The following is a 22,267-nucleotide window of genomic DNA, read 5'->3' on the forward strand; positions in this document are numbered from 1 at the left end:
TGGGGTTAATATCATTTTTTTATTTGTGCAAATGCCATGAAATCAATGATATTTTGTTGTAACCGATTTACAATTAGATTATACATACAATATATGAAGGGAGGGGGGAATCATAATTCCAAAAAAAAAAAAGGAGACAAGATGCAAGAGAAGGCTTGACATTGTTTCGATTCACAGCCACGGCTACTCATTCATTAATAGAGTCTATACACGTTCACCCATTCCACATATTAGTCAACACACTGTCCCGCTCCACCAAAGTGTCTGCCGTAAAGTAAAAGGGTGAGAAACAAGACTATTCATTAGTTACACAAATGTCTTTAATTCAGCATGGCGTTTCAAATATTAATGCTGAAAAAACAAAGGAGAATCAAGTGTGGGTCCTATAAACGAAGACCTTTAACAATGCATGGCTCAATAAAGCTCTGCCTTTTTTTTCGTTCGTTTTTTTTTCTTCTTCGTTTGGCTGCGGGGGGCAAGAAAGTAGTGTAGCGACACTAAAATTAGTTTTTCTCTCTCTCTTAAATATATAGCTTTATTCTTGCTCATTTGTATGGCAACAATAGTATCAAGAGGGAATGGTAGTCTGAAGGAAGCGCAGAGCAGGAGTGCAGCGCATACACTGTTCTCTAAAGACTGTTCTCACAAGGAAACGCCCCACGAAATAAGAAAGAGGAAGAAGGGAAGAGAGTAAGACGAGCAGAGGACGAAAAACAAGAGACAAAGTATGAGAGGAATGGGTAGAGAGGCAGGTGGGTTTGGCTTTGTTTTTCCCCTGGCTGGAATACCCTGGTGTGCACATGTGGGCATATACATATATCTCTCTATGCGTGTGTACACAAATATAAATGTAAATGTGTGAGGCTCCTACAGCACCAGCCCCTCGTAAGCAGGTCCCTCAGACTCGGGCGACTCTCTCTGCAGACGCAGGTGCTCCAGTGTATTGTGGAAGTGTTTGTTAATCTGCTCCGTTTCCTCGCTGGCCTCCAGGTTCGGGAGATCTTCACGGATCTTCTGGATCAGCTGATTCAGGACTTGGACCGTCACCTGCACAGGTTCAGCAAAACCAGCTTGAGGCGCATTTATGCAAATTAATGGGACAAAAAGACAGTAATGAAGACAGAATAAGAGTTTTAAATAAAGTTAAAATCATGTTAATTAGTTGAGACTTTTTTTTTTTTTTTTGCAGTATTTTTTAAATTTTTTATTTGGTGAGGAAAGATCCAAACCTGTTTTTGTGTGGTGAATAAAAAAAAACGGCAAGAAATGTCTAAGTTGTCCTTGTGAAAAATCAATATACAACTCATAGACTTGAAAAAATGAGTCTCATGAGCTGAAATTAAAAGCACACAGCGAGACCAGTGTAGGAGGATTCATGAACGAATGACTTTTAGGAATTAAAATAAAGGTAAAAGGAGTTAATGACTCACTGAAATGCATGATATCATTATTTTCAATAAAAATGACAATGTGTTATTAAAGATGCACTACTGTTCAAAGTTTTAAGTTCTTTTGAACTTTCTATTCATCAAAAAATCATGGTTTCCATGAAAATGTATAGCATATTAGACTTATTTAGATTTTTGGCACTAAAATCTAGGTTTCATTCTTTAAAAAGAAGGTTTTTAAAAGGTTCTTCACAGAGATGCCATTTGGTTTTAGAAAGAACCATTCAGATAAAGGTTCTTTAAAAAAAACAAAACAAAAAAAACATTTTTCTTACCTTTGAAATGGCTTGAAAATGTTTAAAGGTTCTTTATGGAACCATTTAGACAAAAAGGGTTCTTTTATGGCATCATAAAGCACCTTTGTTTTTAAGAGTGGAAAGAGTGGACTAGCAAAGGAAAGAATCACATTTTAAAACATCATTAAAATTGAAAATACTATATTTCACAGTATTGCTGCTTTTACTGTTTTTTTTTTTTTATTAAATGCAACACTGGTGAGAATAAGAGACATCTTTCGAAAACATCACAAAATCTTACTCCGAAAAGTGAAAGCGAATAAATTAGGAAAAGAAAAAAATCAGGAAAGGAAGAAATGGAAATTTGCAGTATAGATGGTTCTACGGGATTATAATAACTGTGCTTATCTTCTAATAACTGTGCTTATCTTGATTCTGTAAATGTGAGCGATCTCCCTCGCAGGCAGACATGGTGCAAAAACTGTGCCAGGCAGAAAAGCACTTACTGAAAGCGCTATGAGCAATTCATCCAGACACATAGAGACGAGCATCTCAGGTAAATTCACACACCCACACACTCTCATACACGCAGACACCAGTGTCACACACACAAAAATAACCACGGATTTACAGCAAGCATTTGATTTCTGTCACTGTGTTGTGTATAATCAAAAGACAATGAACGACATCACAATCATTTAAACATCCCCAACGCTACTCTCCATGATAACGTAATAACCCCAGGAGAAACACTGACAGGTAATGCCTCGATGAAATGCAGCGTGGGAATTTCTTTTGGTTTTGATTCTCCCATTTATTTTCGAGTTTAAAGTGGCCCTTGTCCTAGGATGAAGCTCAGCTGTCAAGAGCCTCCTCAGTAATGAGTCAGATGACCGATGGGCACACCTTGACGTTAACTGCGTGCGTGTTTGTTTGTGCTTCCTCTTATCCCTGGCTGCTCTGTGACCCAGATGTGCTCCGGCAAGTCCTGATTCAATCTGCCTCAAATTGAACACGGATACAGATGCTTCGTCTCAGATAAGTGCAAGTTAGGTATAATCTAGCCCTGCTTGCACCAGACGAAAAATGTGGAGCATGGAGAGGGAAAGTGAGAATGAGTGAGAGACAGCAAAGACAGCAGGTTAAAGGAGAGCGAGTGAAAGAGGGTGAAGGATCAAGAGTGAAAGGGCATCTCTGCACATACCGCATCATTCTCTCGCTCATAGAAGCAGATATATCTGTTGAGGATCTCGATGAAGAGCTGAACTTGCAAGGACGGGTCCATGCACTGGTTGGCGATCTTCAGAGCCTTCTTCAAGCACTCCATCACCCTCCGCCCATCACGGATCTGACAGCAGAGGGAAAAACAAATAAAACAATGACTTTAGCTCTGACTGCGGAGAACAGCCTCAAATTATTCAATTTTATCTTGGCAAAAGCCACTTTTCAGTGTATGGAGTTATGGACTAGATTGGGAAGCTCTGTTGTTAGGGGCAACACATACCTCCCAAGAACATGCTGTGGAACTGAGAGAAGGAACACAGCATGATCCTATTTCTCCACATGCAACTATGACTCACAAAAACAGACTATTGATCCTCACAAAAAAAAAAAAAAAAAAAAAAAGGTTCCCCCTTTATATTTAGCACCATTTCAAGGGGAACTGATGTAGTATTATTGGTCAAAGGTATCACGCAAAAGATGCTTTGATTTGAAACAGTGGAAAACAGAAATAGAGAACTAAAACACTTACAGAATCAGATTTGGCCTTAACTGTTAATGTTTTACAAAACAAAATATACTCTGCATCTTATCACACTTGGTGTAATTCAGCTTCAATTTAGTCACTGTTTGGTAATAATTTTCTAGGAAAAAAAATAAAGAATTCACAAAGATTTAAACAACTGTTGCGAAATGGAAGCGTTCGCATTTTGTACACAAATGCAAAAAAAGTGTGTTAAAGATAAATCATCCGTTTTATTTTAATGATCACATTGGCCTTTAAGTATTGCAATCGAAACCTTTTATTTTGATAGCCCTGAGGACCCTCTTTAATAAATTGCTCTCTCAGGTTTCAAGTTTTGGCTCAACTTTTAAATGCGGCCTGCATTCAGCAATTTGAATATGTAATTAGCATTAATACCACAAACCTCACAAAGGGATCAGCATGTGTGTGGTACACCTGTCTAAATAAATGCCTGAAAAAAATATAACGTCCAAACAAGCAGCTCCTTCTGGAGTGAAGAAACCAACCCTGACAACCTGAAGCACTTTTTAAAGGAGGATAAATATTCAGTAGAAAGATGAATACATGGCTTTCACATCCACAGTTCTGTACTGCAACACAGCACACTGAGCTGACTTCATATCAGCGTCAATAAACTCACTAGGACTGAATCCAAGAATATCTATTATATGTAATGCATGCGTGTCTGCTATGAGTTCAACAGATCCCCTTAGATAAATTAGTAGTACATGATAAACTAAAAGCACGTAATATGACTTACAACTGCTACAGATATAATGTTATTCACAGCTATACACAAATAAAATCTAAAACATGAGAAATAGGAGCAGTTAAAAAAAACAACAACAACAACAACAACAACAATATTGTACTGAAGTACAAAACCACTTGAATGTTTTCAGAGATTTAGGCCCAATCCAATTTCTACCCCGTAGCCTATCATTTTAGTTGGAGAGGTTGGAGTAAGGGGAAGGGCCAGATAGCCCTTCAAACAAAGAAACCAAGGGATATGATTTTTCTCAGCATAACCCAGCAACATGGCTGCCCAAGCCAACCAAGACACACAAACATACGCGTTATTGACATTAAGAAAGATTTTAATGAAAAGGAATCATTTGTTTTATATCTTCAATCATGTCTTTAAATTACGGTCAAAGAAATGTTTGCAAAATATCGCTAAGGTTTGCTAATATTAAACCATTAACGTTACTGACTGCATGATAGTGCCACAACATATCTTCATATCTGATCAGGGAGATTATCCATAAAGACGTTCGCTAAACCCTTTTCTCAAACAATGACAGAAAGAAAAAGAGAGAGAGAGAGAGTGCATTAATAAAAAAAAAATAAAAAAGTTTTAATAATAATAATTCAGAAAATAACGGTACACCAGTACACCAGCAGGCAGTATTTTCTCCCCTACCCCTTGACAATCTGTTTTAAAGAGCCGGGAAAGGAGTATACAATTGAACTGGCATTCAGCTTTAGAAAACATGCAAAGTTTAAATATTGTCTTCTCAGAAAACAGGGCTACAGCCATAATACTATACAGTTCCGGGACAGTGTTTCTGTTTATATTTTGGCCTGCATGATCCTGTCCACTGCCAATCATCCCACTAGTTCTACACCCCAGGTGGCCAGTTGGCGGGCAAATACAGCATGCTGCAGCCAAGAAGGCCAGCAAACTAACTGGATCAGAGATACCCGATTTTACTAGACCTAACAATCCTCAAACCGTCTAAAAACCTCCATGACCTCGTTGGCTCGTTGCTTGCCACTGTCAATTGGGTTTGTTCTTGTTGCATGTTCTCAAACTGGCGAACCGGATTGGATGATTATGGTTACCATTCACAGACAGAATTCTTCTTTTTTGGACACGAGTAACAATCTTCTAGACCTGAATTGACCACCATGATTTTCTAGAGCTACACTTGCATTTTGAAAGCATACTAAGAAAATGGAGCAGTGTGAAAATATGTACATGAGAGGTCAAGTAGAAGCACAAGCATTGAGGACGTCACATTCTGAACAAACTGTATACAGCCTACACAGAATGCTGCTTCTAATATGAATCACTAAGTTTCACTGAAATCACTGGCAGATTCATTTAGTGTTGTGAGCAATTTAACCTTAATTCTCACCTCAATACAAATGACTCATAAGAACATCTTCCACCTACAGCGTCTTGACAAAAGAAAAAAAACCTCTAGAAAAGCTTTAAGCTTCCGCAAATGACAGCAAATACCCGAATATCCGATTCAACTGAAACTCTCATTTTCATATTTAAAATAGCATATTTCTCTGCTTAAAACACCCACAATAACTAAGATCACACAGAATGACGCTTGAAAATTGACACCCACTGACAAAATGAAGACATTCAGATAATTCTGACTGACCCAGATCTAACAGGTTATGAAAGGACAACACCTGAACATAAACATGGCTCATGTGAGGAAAAAAATGCATTAATAAGGTCATACCTTTGTTCAAGACTATACAATGAGACTTACATAACCTGCAATCCAATTACAACTTAAGGTCAGTCTAATTCAAAGTTACAAAGGAACGACTAATTTTAGATTTTGTTGGTACTTTAACCCGTGGAAGACTTACCTCTTCTCCACTTTTGTCAGTGTTCCGTCCAGACCAGAAAAGGTGGGCACAAATGCTGACCGCACGGCACTGGTCGGGTTTCTTCAGCAGTTTGGAGGCAGCCAAGGCACACTGGGTACGCAGGGGCTCGTGGTTCTCTTCGCTGAAGCACCGCGTACGCTCAAACGTGCCGATGATCAGCGTAATAGCGGCCAGCTGAGCCTTTGAGTCGCTGATCTCATCTTCATACAGGGAGAAGGCCTGCAAAAATTACAGGGCATTTCAGACGTAAAGTGTTGCGTGCGAGAGTGAGTGAATGCAAAGCAATACTCTTCTGCTCCAGTCTTGCTCTCAGGCTATTACTGTATCATTGTGAACAATAATGAACACGAGAATCCAAACATGTTACTCATCTCGATAGTGACCTATCAGGCATTTAATCAAAATGCTTCTGTACCTGAGACATGAACTCGTAGGCAACGGTTTCGTGGTTCTCAAAGCCGATTTCTCCAGCCGCCAGAGCGCCCTGGAGGAAGAGCCTCAGGGGTAACTCCGCCAGCTCCGCTTTGATCAGAGCACTGATGGTCTGATGAGCGAATGAGAAAATCTTCTGACATTTCTTTTCCCATTTATCATCCTGTGGAAAAGAAAGATTGACATATGTGGAAAAAAAATCTCTTCTATTATAAACTGTGACTTTAATGCGAGTGCATTTCGTAAGTGTGAAAAAACGGCAGATGAGGCTCCAGCAGATGTACTTCCATGAGAAAGAAGGGGTAAACTTTCATTTTTTCACTATGGATGAAAACGAAAACGAAAGGGTTTACTAAGAATTCTAAGAAGGACTTCTTATCGCTTTATAAATGACAGTTGATCATGTGAATTTATGGTATATTTAATGATTATAATTAGTTATAGTTTCCGTATGCAACAGATGGGCTGTTGACCTCTAGGCTAACAAGCAGCCATGTCAGAACTACCATGCGGATTACAACATTTGATTTATGAAGATTATCTTTTATATAGGTGTGTAATTACTCAGGGGCTTAATTACCAAATCAAGCGAGCTGAATGAATCCGATATCTATATATCAGTCCTATATAGTGTTTTTCTAGACTAAATTGTGCTTGAATGTGACAAAATGTTTTCAAGTTTTACTATACGTGTGTTATATGCACCGATTTAGGGATTGTAATGTAGGAATATGCATAAATGACTGAGTTTACAAACGGTCAGAAATCATGAAATTAATACAAGTGATTTTATTCTATAGACCAATTTGGAGTAGAGTCACAGTTCACATCACTTGCAGCTCTGAATGCGCTGTGGTAGCAGAAACACACTCATAACAAGCAGAGCGAAACGAGTAGAATCCATGAAATAAGAAAATAATGCATTATTGTACCTTTGGAAGTCAGAATCAGAATACAAAACATTTTTATAAAATATTGTACTAAAATATGCCCTTTGAAGCTAAATGCAGATGTTTAAACAAACATGAGAATGACGCGAACCAGAACTGTTCTTGGAGATAATCTTTGAATTGTGAGGAATTTGTGTCAATTTTTTGAAATATAGACTTTTTTAATGAAACTGTCATATAGATAGGCCCGTCCACAAAAAACAGCATCACTTTTGCACTGAAATTGATCTATTTAAAAACATAATAAAGACCATATTACTGTTCTCACACAGTACAAATGGATTTTTATTCAAGAGAAGAGCTACCATTATACAGGACGTGATCAAATTTGGGGGCCTTGGGCATAAAAAGTTTGAAAAGTCCTCTACTGGGATGCTATTGCATGCGTCCGCCAAGAGAGCTGCTGCCCAAAGCATTTCAAATCAATCTTTCATGAGGTTTCATTTTAGTTAATATGCTACCTCTAATGACATGGCAGTGTAGGTTGTTGCGTGGTTGAATGTGGGACATACCGAGGAGGAGTTCTCTTTGTAACGAAAGGCCAGTTGATAAGCAGCGAACACCAACGGGGGAAGAGTGTGTCGAATTCTCTGGTTCCCCCCAGCGCCAAAGTGTTTCCTGGCAGTGTTTAAAATCTGTGGGAGGCATGAAAGAAAGAGCAGATGAATCGATTTGAATAATTCATTAAGCAGCATGATGACCTCATCAAGTGATTGAATGTGGAATAAAACAACTTTCACCGGGAGCTAATTAGAGCAGTTCTGTGAGATGTCAAACAATCATGACATTGTCAGTCATTTGCTTATGATGTTCCATCAAGGGGATTATTTCTCCTTAGGATCCAGTGCTGGCGAAATGATCAAAGAAACATGCTGTACTTTCCCCGCAAATAAGGAGCTCTTAACAGCAGTGCATTTTTATAGACCTCTTTGAGCGGAGGCTAACAATGCTTTGCTCTGTCACATGATGAAAGGAGAGGGTAAGAGAGCTAGGAACGGGTACCAGATACTGCTGGTCAGGGTCGTCTGAATGCAGCAGATGAATGAAGCGGCCCACTAGGCTCTGTTCCTCTGCAAAGTCCTCCGGGTCAGGATCCTCAGCAGGCTGATCTGGCTGGTCCTGGATCAGCGTAGACACCAGGTTCAGGATCGCATCAACCTAGAAAGAGCGTCCACGAGGTCAACCAAAGAAAGAACCATGAGATTATGTCTAGAATGCAAGGCACGAAATTAAAGAATTAGTGGAAAGAGAGCATCTAAACATGACATATTACGGGGCAGGCCTGTCTTTCCATTTGAAAAATACTTACTCCCAAAAGTGCACTACTGACCCTGTAAAGTGCAAACACTAAGTGCACTTTAAAAATTTGATTTTAGGCACGCTAAAGCAATAATGCGTCTTTTTAAAATGTCACGTAAACATGCACGAAATAGTACAAATTCTAGTTTTTTATGGACCTGGATAATTCAATTGTTGCTTGGCCTTACAGTCTTTTTTTTGGCAATTTTGTGCTCTACAGTAAACGGATTTAAATGGCTTCGAATGGTTATTCGCTGCAGTTATGCACTCAGTGCTCTCTTTTTAACTGCTGATAAAATGAATGGGTGAGAGAAAGGATGGTGCTTTTTTTGGTATAGTCCTTAGAAATGGCCAGAGGAGCTCCAACCTTCTTTAACACAGGAATATCAATATATCCCTCTCTCAGCGGGATGTCTACATTTGTCTGAGTCAAACCTGACCTTTCCTTTAGGAGTCACAGATTTTAGGAAGAATTAACAATGCACCTTTAAAAAACAGGCAGAGAAAACCCCTGGGCCTGTGCGAAACACTATTTGAAGCCAAAAGCAATCGAAAACCTCAATGCTCTAAAGCCACAGCATGCAGAGTAATAAAGGAGGAAACCGACAGTAGGCCACCTGAACCTGTCAGTCACTTGCTATTACAAAAGCAAATGACTCAAATAGTGGTTACATATTCATATATTCAAAAAGGTAATACATTAGAAATTGGTATTAGAAAGTTTGTGAAGCCGTAAGAATTGTCTGTATTTCTGCTTGAACTTGACTAACATTAATTTAAATGGGATCTGATCAAATCCTTGTGTTTTCGCTCCCATACTTGTTGACCAAAATTACACTATTTATTACCAGATCAATTAAACAACTAACATAAAAAGGTGTCTATTTAGGAGCCCTGCTCCAGTGAAAAAACTTAAATCTCTAAACTATGGTCCACACTACACAGGTTTGCCATGCTTCGGTCATGGGCAATACTGTTATTTATGCTTACCAAACTGGTAATATTTTAAAGTCAGGATAAAACAGAAGTAGCGCCAGAGCTTTTTCTTGCATTATAAATGTTGTGAAAGGACACAAAGGGAGCTGAATTAGATGAGGATCTCAAAGTACACTACTATTCAAACGTTTGGGATGAGAAAGATTTTAATTAATTTCCACAATATTAATACTTTTACTTGGCAAGGATGAATTAAATTAATTAAAAGTGACTGTAAAGGCATTTCAAATCTTACAAAAGGTTTCTAGTTCTTTTGAAATTTCTATTTATCAAAGAATCCTAAAACGATCACAATTTCTACAAAAAGCAACTCAACTGTTTTCAACATTGATAATAATAATTAGAAAATAATTCAAATCTAAATATTAGAGACACTGAAGACTGGCACAATGAAGGCAAAAAATTTACTTTTGCCATCACAGGTACATATTACATTTAAAAAGTGTTTAATTTGTAATCATGTTTCACAAAATGACTGCATTTATAATTAAATAAATGCAATTTTGGTGAGTTTACAAAAAAAACGGTCGAAAAAAATCTTACAGACCCCAAACTTTTGTATGGTAATGTAATGAAAGTCAATAGAATTTACTGCACAAACTGATACAAGACATTACAAGACTCTGGTACCTCTTACTTGGATTTCATTAGAGACATGCAAAAACATCACCGGTCTGATCATTTAGTACTGTATGTGATATAAACCTGATCTTGGGCCACTATGGTGGTGTTGTAGTCCAGAATGTTGCTCAGCACGTAGCAACTCATGCTTTTGCGCGACTCATAATCGAAGTATTCAAAGAGAGGTGGAAAATGCTTGAGTTGGAGCACAGTGAGGATGTTATTGTACGTGTCCACTGGGATCTTCAGCAGCCTGGTTAGTTCCTTAGACACTGCGCTGCTGGTGGCAATGCTGCACAAAAATACATAAAAGAAGTAAAAGTCACGAACAGAAGCTGGTATACTGATGTTGTAATGAGTGACCTTACTCCTATGGCCTTTTAAAAGGCAGATGGCTTGCATAGCTATATGCTGAATTTAGGCTACCCCTTTTACAAGAGGTTTGACAAGATGTATGACGTAAAAAACAAATCCAGCATTTACAGAACTTCCAGCTGTTTTAAATAGGATGATTTGAGGTTTGACAGCAAAAATCATTACCACAGCATGACACAGACATGTGCTGAAGTGGCAACTAGTCACAAATATCAGCCCTTAGCACGATTGGTCTGCGCTGTGATCAGTCACTCACTGAGATTGCAAACAGTGAGTCATCATGTCTATGCGGCATTCCATCCGCCCTCAAAATTGCTAGGTGTCTAGGAAGATTTTGGACGTCAGCAAAGAAACAATCACATTTATTTTTAACACACAAGAAAATAGATGAAAATGCAAAGACAGAACAGGAAGGACAAATCAGAGGAAATGTAATTGTAGTATCACACATATAGCACAATTTGGACTTTTCTGCATGAAAAAGCTTTTGCTTCCCCCTCTAAATTGGACTTTATAACTCGCAATTGCGAGTTTATTTCACAAATCGGAGAGAAAAAGCCAGAATTATGTAGGGGAAAAAAATCAGTATTGCAAGATATAAACTTAAAAAAAAGAGAGTTGCAACAATTGAACAAAATCTGAATTGTGAAATGCAAACTTTTATAGTGGGGGAAAACTGGCTTCTACATGAAACGCATTGCACAGAGCCTAGCTTTAGGTGTGCTGCCTTGGGTTTTTGTCCTTGGCTTTGTACATTTTAAAGACATTCAGAGATACAAGTAAAAACGCATAACCAGCAATTACATTGCAATACTTTCAGTTGGTCTTATTTTCTTTGAATATATTTAGTCATTAATAACCACCTACACAATGATTATGAGCACAAGTGAAAAAGAGAGTAGGATCAGTATACTAGTTTGAGAGGTTATCTCATGTAACAGTTCCTTACACAAAAATAAGGCTATAAATACAGAAAAAAAGCATTTAGTTCCTCCAGCAAGTAAAAGCCTAAGGATCTTTTAGCAGCACACAAGCGGTGCTAAAAGAGTGTGGGTGTTGCTTTGACCATGTGCTCATATGCCGAATGGTGTGAGAAAAACATCGTAACTAATACTCACTGCTCCAGGTTGAGTTTGTTGAAAATCTCCACAGTACTTTCCAACACTTTATCCACATAGTCCACACGCTCAGGATAGCACTTCATGGCCAGGTTAATGAGAGATACTTGAAGCGAAACAACATCTTCAGATGGCATGTCCTGACGGGACTAACAAGACAACAAATAGATGGCTATATTAAACACTGAAATTTGAGCTAGCAGTTTTACTAAGCTTTTTAACATTTCAAGAAAAGCACTGCACGATGTTATACCTGTATGACAGTTGCCACCTGCTGTGAGAAAATATCGAATAGCTTGATTTCAGCAGGGATCCCAGGTCCATCTTCTCTGTGAGCAAACAAGGCCAATCTGTTGGATAAACAATAAAAGACCAATCAATATACAAAGTACTTTCTATATGGCATAATTCATTGATATTACTATAGTAAGTACATGTAATGGGCACGGCACAATAAAGTGTTAACATCTCCTCGCATTATATAACCGAGCAGCACTTATGTAAAAAAAGATACAGTATATAAACAACAGATTTCTGTCTGGATAAATCTAAATTGGAACAACAAGCCACCTGTCAATAAGAGCAATGATGATGTTCTTGACGTTCACATTTTGATGCAGCTCGGCACATGAGCGAAGGAACGGGTTCAAAGTCTGCAGGTGAAACTCATCCGGAAAGACCTGCAGAAAAAGACAGTTAGGTCAAAATTGCCAGGGCATTAATCATAGCATGCCCACAGTTACTACTGAAAATACCTGGGGAAAAAAAGCAGCATGTTAAAAGACAGACTACAGTCAAATACAACAGGGTGATGAGTGATGCTGGGATATTTCTGTACCTGTATGATGCACTCCATGAGGTACTCCTGTGCTAAAGAGTCTCTACAGTTCACCACCTGCTCCAAGATCCCAGACAACACGATCTGTGGGAAGTCAACACGTATTTACCACATGCCTCGTTAGCGCTGCCAAATCCTTTTGCAAACAAGATAACTGCAAATCACAGCACAATGCTGCGATTCTCTGCTTACAGTATTGGCTGCTTTAAAACCACTATACTCTGTGGAATATACTATACACTACAAAAATATATAAATAGTGAAATACTATTATGATGTAAAATAATAGTTTTCTATTACGTATTTTAAAATGTAATTTATTCCTGCTGAATTTTCAACAGCCATTACTTCAGTTTCAGTGTCACATTATCCTTGAGAAATCATTTTAAACTGTGTAGCAGTGTTGAAAACGATTTAACTGCATACATTTTTTTGTGAAAACTGTGATTCATTTTAAGAGCTCTTTCATGAATAGATGAGAATTTGTTCAGAATTGAAATCTTTTGTAACATTAAAATATCTTTACTCTCATATTTGTTCAACGGTTCAAAATGAGAATGATATTAATGTATAAGGTGAATAAATTCTTGCTTTAAAATGTACATTTATTAAATTTGTTCAGTTACATTTTCCCAAATCCAACACTCGTGGTTCTAAAAAAAAAATCAAGTGAGCATTTAAAACAAATGCGTCCAAGCTACACCAGTCTCCAAGCTGTTTGCCAGAAGCATGAATCAAAGAATTTTGATTTGCCGTATCAAACTGAAAATGCTCATTTACTTCTAGATAAAAAGCATGAAGTAGATCAGAAAAGCTGCCCTGTGGGGCAAAGTGTCATGCATATGTATGGTTGTTTGAATTTAAAAATCAAATGAGAACATATTGAGCCTGTCACATTGTTAATTCATGAACGTGAACATGGAGTGCTTTAACAAACAGCTTTCAAAGGACTATCAAAAGATGCCATGACCTCTTAAACTGATGTCGTTCCATCAATGGCTCTTTTACCCGATGATTTATGCTAAGTGCTAGCTTGAGGTTCCCACAAATAAACAGGTAATCAAGGTCAAATCTAATTTCAATGCACTCTTTTAAACCTTCGACAGGGCTTTACAGGCTTTGGAGTAAGATCGTTTATCTTCACTGGAGCACAGAAACCAGTATCAAACGCACCTGTTTGTACTTTTCCACATTGACGCCTTCCAGCTGGCTCAGTCGGACCAGATTGGTCCCTACAAGGATGCGCAGCTCTTGCCTCTCCTTCTCTCTCTTTTCTCGGTCCCTACTGTGCCCCTGATGCTGCATGCGCACCCACAGCTTATTCATCTCGGCAAAATTCAGCAGTACAAAGTCAATGGAGTCATTAATGTCCCCGGTCATCTCTTCCCTAAATCAAACAGGAAAGAACGCCGGTAATCATTCGATCCTTAGCAGATAATGAGATTTTGTAGCGATTCATTTAGTCAAAAGCCGTCTAAGCTCTGGACATGGGAAAATAGGCCTTTTCAATTGTATTTCAGCACACAAGATTATGATACGGCATCATTTAAATTGCTCAGTGTGAGTCACAGCACTTTTGAGCTACTTGAGGTGCAATCACAGCCATTAGATACGGAGTGTCGTACTCAGCCTGCTCTCCATCATCAGGCAGGATGTTGCGCGTACACTGCAGCAGGTAGTTCCTGAGGAACAAGCCCCGGAGTGGATGCTGCACACCACGGCACATTTCCACCAGGTCCTTTAGTATGTCTTTGCGGGATTGGGGGAAAGAGCGAACGTACACCACTCCGACAGTTATCAACAGGTACCTGAGAAGCCAATGAGAGAGAAGTTAATGAGCAACATCACTCTATACGACCACAAAGCAGTAGAAAAACAAAAGGTACCAGATAACACAGTACTTGAAATCACATTAGAAAACTTCAAAGCAAATATTATTGAGCCTCATAATAAAATGATGAATGTACTCAAAGCTTGAACCATATAAGATTAGTGTTGCAGTATGCAACATTTAATACTTGAGATTAGGAGTGTGCCGATATGTGTATCGTGTATCAACCGGTCCATAGGCATCCAATTCAAAGTAATCATTCTTATCCCCTTGTTAGTGGGGACACTTGAAACGAGAACTGCACGAGCGTGTCATTATTTAGTCAGTTGGAATGGAAAGCGAGTGATGTAATTTTCTCATCATCTTCAGCTGGGAGGATCCCGTGACAATGCAGGCAGCACAGTGTACGTCAACAAATTCGCTGCGTAACAGCGGCATTAAAAAAAAAATCAGCATTTACATTTTTTAATACATTCGTTTTTATATATTAAAATATTTTAATATATATATTTATCTGCTGACGCACACCATGCTGTGTTGTCATGGGAACATTCCGGCTGAAGTTAATGAGAAATTACATCGCTCCCTTTGACAAGTGCATTTCAAACGACTAAATAATAACACGCAAGTCCCCACTAACAAGGGGATAAGGATGATCACTTTGATCTGAAAAATACCTGTGAACCATCGGTATCCAATCGGTACACTCCTACTTCAGTAGGATATAAAGGACATCTGCATCTGACTGATTTTAGAGGATTTGAGTAGTTTATTTAGCTACAATTTGGTCTTTGAATTTTTTTGTGTAGATTGCCATTTGGACATAGTAATTTCATAATAATGCTGAAAGATGTTTAGGGGAATCTACATCTAAGAAATTTTAATACAAATGTTTTAAATAAAATGGCAGTAGCACATCATTACATTCAGGATAGCTGAATCAGTGTGAGAGTGCTTCTTAAGATCCCAGTATATCTTTTGATGAATCTTAATATTCTGAGATGGTTCAAATGGATGATTAAGCCATTAACAAACCACAACGTGTTACAATGTGTATTAGAAGTGTTCAATACACAAAATAAAATACAGAAAATGTAAAGTTTTCCATAAAATACTTCATAGTGATTCATATTTAATTAACACCTAACATGTTCATTTGCATGAACAGACATGAAAGTAATCAGGATTTCCATTGCTGCACTTCAGAGAGTGAGCTATTTAGGTAGAATAATGGTGACTTTCCAGATCATTTACAATGAATTGATTTACCAGAATAAATGCCTCTCCAGCATTGCATGTTAAACCCAGGACAGATATTTGATTATACCCAAAGCTGTAAAATTGCATGCAAATATTAATGGCCATTGTACCATTTGAATGGGCTATATTGCTACTTAGACTCCCAACCCTGGTCTTTAGCAAAAGCAGAACAAACACTGAATCAGAAGCATATGCCATAACATGGCACATGCTCAAAAGTTGACTACTGATTCTCATGCCCAGTCAACAAAAACAAGCTCTGAATGACAATGACAAAAAGCTATTGATGGCATTTTATTCCTATACATTTAACCCTACACATTTACCTCAGGGCCAAATTAACCTGGCAGTGTATATGTGTCTTAACAAAAGAGCAATGAAAAAAAAAAGAAATCAGACCTTTTAGGTTATCTATGTTATCGTTATTCGTGCATTTACAGCTTGACATTAAGAAACTCTATTGGCTTCAAGCATGTTAAAGAGATTTAATTTAAGAGAGATTGCTTCAATGTTGCAACCCATATTGAAAGATAGCGACAAAAAAAAAAAGAGATGAAGCATAGAAGCACTATGAGCTGCTCAGAAATAAGTTACCCACTAGATCACAATTCCTTCTGTGAAAGGCGTGGGCAGAAATGATAGCGGGCACAATGCCATGAAAGCACTGCAGTTGAGTCAGATAACTGGAGTGCACATTTCACTGCATGTGAGTGGGGTGCCTGCCTTGTGTCGCCCCAAAAAAGACATCGCCTATGCCAACTTCTGATAACCATTTCATAACTTCTGGCAACTATTACAAGGCACACTCAAAAGAGTAACCATAAAGTTGTTATGTGGTAAAAACACTAACGGTAGCTGTACTTAATCTCTTGTTTTTGCTTTACTTTTTCTTCAAACAGATGCACTCCATCAGTCTGTTACAGCACACACTTCCTCATTAAAGATGAGCAGGCAACGAATGAGCTTTCCAACTGTGCTCTCGCTCTCCTCTCATTTTTTCCGCTCCCAGTCCACACCGCTTAAATTCAATCGATGCTAATTTACGAAACTCTCTATCTTTCAGTTTGCGACAAATCACAAAACTGAAACTGTTTTAGCACTCATTGGGTCAGATTTACTAAATAAGGCAGATTAGCATGAGGCTGCAATTAATCCCACAAAAGCGCAGATGGGAGTAGAAAGTACAAATTAAATCCATTTCCATAATGACCAAAGCAACTTATTAATAGCAGAGCACATGAGCAAGACATGCCATTTTTAGACTTTAAATAATACTACAAATCCGTAAAATAAGCACCGCAAACCACAGTGAATCAAACTGCATTATTTGGTTAACCACTCTTCTCCCATTATTTATCCAATGCAATAATGTCAGCCGCAAATATAACTGTGTCTACCTTTTTTTCCCACTGCATGTTTTTAGTTGTTTTTACTGCCAATAGAGGACTTATGCAAGTGCAAATTGTTAGTAAATCTGGCCCATTTTCCACTGTATCGATAAACTCATACCAGCTGCATTTCTCACTTTCTTTTCTCCAACAGCGAGTTGACAAAAACCAGTTTGTATTGAATATCTATCTAGTTCATTGCGTTGCCTGCTTCACAGTGAAGCACAGCACTGTCTTTATATGTGCAAGCAGCTTGTGATCGAGTGTTTCCATTAGCAAAGAGTGTAACATATAATAAAATATATATTACTATATAAATAACATAATATGAGTGATAGGAATAACTCCATTAACAACAAATTACTGTAAAACTAACTAATTATTGTTTCTCCCATTACAAGACTGTCACTCATAATAAAACGAGGAGTACCTATGAATTATTATGTCTATACTAGGCCTATAATTGTATTTTTCAGTTCATTTGAAAGGATGTGCAGTGTAACGTACCAGTATTTTACGTATTGAAAGCCAGTGTGAAGGTGCCTGCCTCGCCGTAGCTTTGTCTCAGACATGCAAAGAAAGATACTGAGCTAGAGTCTTACATACGATTACCTGGGAATTCTTCAGCTTTAAAAACTGCCGCTTTCTCTGCTAGTGGGCGGGGCTAACGCGCAAACAACAATCTAATTGGCTGGCGCTCACCTATTGTCGTCCCTGTTCTGATTTCATCAGATCAATTTGAGCAAATGCAGACAACGTGATTAATATCCATGAGCCCAGCAGCTCATTAATCTTAGCAGCTCATTAATCTTAATTTTACTGATCTGTGCATTTGTAAACCTGTTTGTTTAGAGAACTAAAAAGGAATTCTCTGTCAGAATAAGCTAGAGGAATAAGCTGTCAGGAACTGAATCTTGCAAGTGATTAAATCAATATACAAAATGTATACATTTGCAGCTGTAGTTTACATTAAAATAAATAAAAAAAATAAAATAAAATAAAATAATATATATATATATATATATATATATATATATATATATATATATATATATATATATATATATATATATATATATACACACACACACACACACACACTAATCGGAATCATTTAATTACAGCTTTTGGAAACCGTGTTTTGATGGTGACTAATTTATTACAACACTATAGTATTATAAATAAATTGTCCTTCATTTAAACTGAATGAATCAGTATCCCTTGAGAATCTTTCAGCATTGTGTGCTTTCAAAAAAGAATGCAAATGTTGCCCAAGGCATGTTTGTCGTTCACTCTAAATGGAAATTGATGCTGCGTAATAGAATGAATAAAGAGAGTTAAGATGTTAGATAAAGTATTGATTTGCTACAAAGTCAACAAGGGCAGGCGCTGATAAACAGCTCGAGGTACGACTAGACTAGCAAAAAGAAAGCAAGCGTGAGAAAGAGAAAACAAGGGAGAGAAAAGATTCTGCAAAAGAAATACACGAGCAGCACATATTTAACCTTGAGTGGCAGTTACTCGCGAAATTGTGGATATTAACAAGATTATCAAATGGATGCAGACCGCTCTGTGGGCAATTTTATTTTGCAGTCACAATGCTGGCCAATTTAACTGAAACGGCAAAATCCTGAAAACGTCTCATCGCAGTTAGTCTTTGGGGAGATTCCCACAGATACTCACAGTCTAGGGATGATGTTTCCTGCATACTGAACAAGTTCATAGAGGTCTGCAACCTTGCGGCCTTTGGCAAACTCATCTGTCAAATAGACCTCCAAGTAATGCAGCTCATCTGAGATGGCCATGTCTACACAAGAATATAGCATCATAAATAAATGACATCTCTACAGATGACACGTACAGTAGCTGTAGACAGAAAATGACAGCACAGTACACTGGTCTTTAACACTTAAAGTTAAGAGTGCAAATGAGTTCTATTCTATTTGAACACGTAATGCAATGGAAACACATACAGAGTTCGTAGTAGCTCTTGGGAGAAAGCATAGAAGTCCTCAACTCCCCCAACATATTTGAGGCATGTTTCAGTGCATCCATCAACTTGTTCTTATCCTGGATGAAAGACATAGATGGTGTATAAATGAGTAAAGGTGCGGCTCTTACACGGCGATGTAAATCAAATTCAGTTTTTTATAATAGTTAAAAAGCAAAATGAACAGGGGTATGGAAACTGTAAACATGTACTCACCAGACAGCGTTTCATTTGAAATGACTGAACCTTGACTGCCTGCACAGCTTCATCCAAGAGCTTCTCCTGCTCATCCTGAGGTGACTGCTGTGTGGTAGGCTGAAATAAACAGCTACAGTCAAACCATCAAACCAGAAACCAGCGTCACAAACGTTTAAATTAGCAAAAACTGCCATTTATCAAACATTATTTACAATGCACCTCCCATCTAATAATCACAAAGAGCTTTTTGCCTTGTTACTTCTGTTAAGAAATAACGTCTCAGGCTCTCAGCCTTTGATCCTAAAAGAAAGACGAAACAAAAGAGCTCGTGAACAATGTCACACAGTCCATTAGTTAGAATTATATATGTATTGTTTGAATAAATTTGCACTGTAGATTTTTTTGATGAAAACTACAGCTGTATACAAGTGTTGTTGTTTTTTATTCTGAAAAAAATAAAACCAAGGTATCGATATCTGCTTATATCATTCAGAAATATCAGCTATATGTATCAGCTGATACATTCGATTTCAGAGTATATATATTGCAGAGTTTTATATTATGTATTTGTATATATATGCAAATTAGAAATGAGAAAAATTAAGTCAAAAGTTTAGTACGCTAAAAAGTTTTGGGTAGTTCAGATTTTTTTAATGTTTAATAAGTCTCTTATCCTAGACAAAGCCTGCATATCCTTGTTGAAATATACAGTAAAATCCATAATATTGTCAAATGTTATTACAGTTAAAAATAACTTTTCTATTTTAAAATATCATTCATCCCTGTGATTAGAAAATCTCAGCCAGGAGCATTTCATATCAATTCAACCACCAATTCAACGAGTAATGTGCTACATAGAAGGAGGCCAAAATGACACATTTCCATACACTTTCTGTTTCAAATAAATGTTGTTCTTTAGAATTTTGTATTCTTCAAAGAGTTTTGAAAGCAAATGTATCAAAGTTTTCAACACTGACCACAATAGACGTTTCTTGTGTGTCAAGTCAGCATGTAAGAATGATTTCTGAAGAATCATGTGACACTGAATATGTGTGCGTGTGTGTATATATTATACACACACATATATATACACACACACACACACACACACACACAAATGTGAACCTGGACCACAAAGCTTAAGTTGCTGGGGTCTATTTGTAACAGCCAGAAATATGTTGTATAGGTTGACGTAAATCCTCCAGATTTTCAAATGCTTGTATCTTACACAAATACCATCCACAATGAATTTAATTAATGAATTAAAGTTAACGTGGATTAATGACAAAGGGTATACATTTAAAGTGGTCACAATCTTTGAATACATCTAATAATCTTTTAAAGAGCAGTGTCCGAAAAGCAAACCAGAAAAGGTATATTTCAATACTTCAGTTAAAGGCTTGCAAAGTGTTTTTTATTTAGTTTAGTTCTAGTTTTAATGCAAATAGAGATGATTAAGTCAACAGATTTAGTCCTAACAATCTGTGTGATGATACAGATGCTGACGATGATGATTAAGTCAACAGATTTATAACAATCTGTGTGATGATACAGATGCTGCCTTCTTCCTAATGGGTTTTTTTTTTTTTTTTTTTAACGCTGTAATTTAACGCATCCTTACTAAAACCTGAAAAACCTTATTAATGACGAACCTTTAAACAGTACTGTATCTATATAAAGGACTGTTATTCCCTTGTACATACACACTACTATACAAAAACATATTTTAAGTGCTGTAGTTGTTGACTATTTCTTATAAAAATGTTGGTTCATGGTTTAAAGATGACACAGCACATGAAATGCAAGTCTACAGCTAGAAAGTCATATGACGTTACCAAATACTTGCAATAATTCTTTCTGAAAGTGTAACTATAAATTGCACTGTATTAATCTGACGATGTGCCTTATAAAAGTGTGCAATCACGAGATTATCGACACATGTATTAATACAGCAGCTCAATAATTGAAGTGTCACTGCTGTGATGGGGAGGTGACGGACCTAATGACAGTCTATGGTCAACCCAACACAAACGAGCCCTCCTTAGGGTCAGTCCCACACAGTTACACTTCACGTGAATAGCAATTTTAAAAAGCGTTACGATAAATGGTAAACATATCAGATTATAGGCTGCTTTAAACTGAATGAATGAACCCGTGACCAATCACCGCTTATGTTACGCATACTAAAACGCTGCCATTATTCAAATATACGCAGCGCACCTGTAACAAAGAGTCGCATTTAAACGTACCGTGGATGTGCGATAACAACAAACACAAATGCCGGCATTACCCCATAACGTTACATATGAAGAAATGACATGGCTAATGCTAGCAGGATTAGCAGTTCAAATGAGCTCGTTTTGCACAAAACGCGCGGATTGTAATGACGGCAAACGGCAACGGCTGCAAGTTTACTAGACGCGCGGGCAAAAATGCTAAACCGCTTGTCGAAAAAGCCAAGACGGAAGAAATAAACGAGTATAATTAATTGTACGTAGGCCTTCGCATCTCAAACGCTAATGCTAACGGCTTCCTTCACAAACGCAAAACAGTCCGTCAAGAGATCTCCGTGCCCCTCTGACACCGTCGCCGCTGTAATCTACTTAACGGCGCATATAAAGCATCCGGCATACAGTCTATGCACACGGCGATCGCTTATATCTTACCATGATTATTAGGTATGTTAGAGGAAACGCTGGATGACCCCCTGTGAATGTGTCTAGTCATGTGACTGCGCCGCCGCCGTTCCGCCTCATGACGAGCAGCACAACAAGCAGCGAGAGGCGGCACATTCATCTCTGAAACGCTGTAAAACTACATTAACAATTAAAAATAATTAGTTTACTATAAAATAATGGGCTGGGTTGTGTCGTTATAGCATCCGCTTTGTCGAACAACTAAGG

At 37.7% G+C, this 22,267-nt stretch overlaps 1 protein-coding gene across 1 annotated transcript; it reads right to left on the reverse strand.

Moving 5' to 3' along the window:
* vps35 (VPS35 retromer complex component) lies at positions 1 to 22,175 on the reverse strand. The gene is given in 18 exon segments (XM_043245248.1): positions 1 to 1,047; positions 2,889 to 3,032; positions 6,048 to 6,287; positions 6,484 to 6,663; positions 7,963 to 8,085; positions 8,453 to 8,608; positions 10,451 to 10,658; positions 11,860 to 12,008; positions 12,113 to 12,209; positions 12,430 to 12,539; positions 12,698 to 12,781; positions 13,871 to 14,084; positions 14,323 to 14,505; positions 18,860 to 18,983; positions 19,150 to 19,246; positions 19,383 to 19,481; positions 22,031 to 22,072; positions 22,074 to 22,175. Coding segments are annotated over 18 exon segments (2,517 nt in total). The 5' UTR covers positions 22,161 to 22,175; the 3' UTR covers positions 1 to 867.
* Between the last annotated feature and the right edge of the window lie 92 nt (positions 22,176 to 22,267).

This window comes from Puntigrus tetrazona, chromosome 7 (genome assembly GCF_018831695.1).
Source record: "Puntigrus tetrazona isolate hp1 chromosome 7, ASM1883169v1, whole genome shotgun sequence".
Lineage (NCBI taxonomy): Eukaryota > Metazoa > Chordata > Actinopteri > Cypriniformes > Cyprinidae > Puntigrus > Puntigrus tetrazona.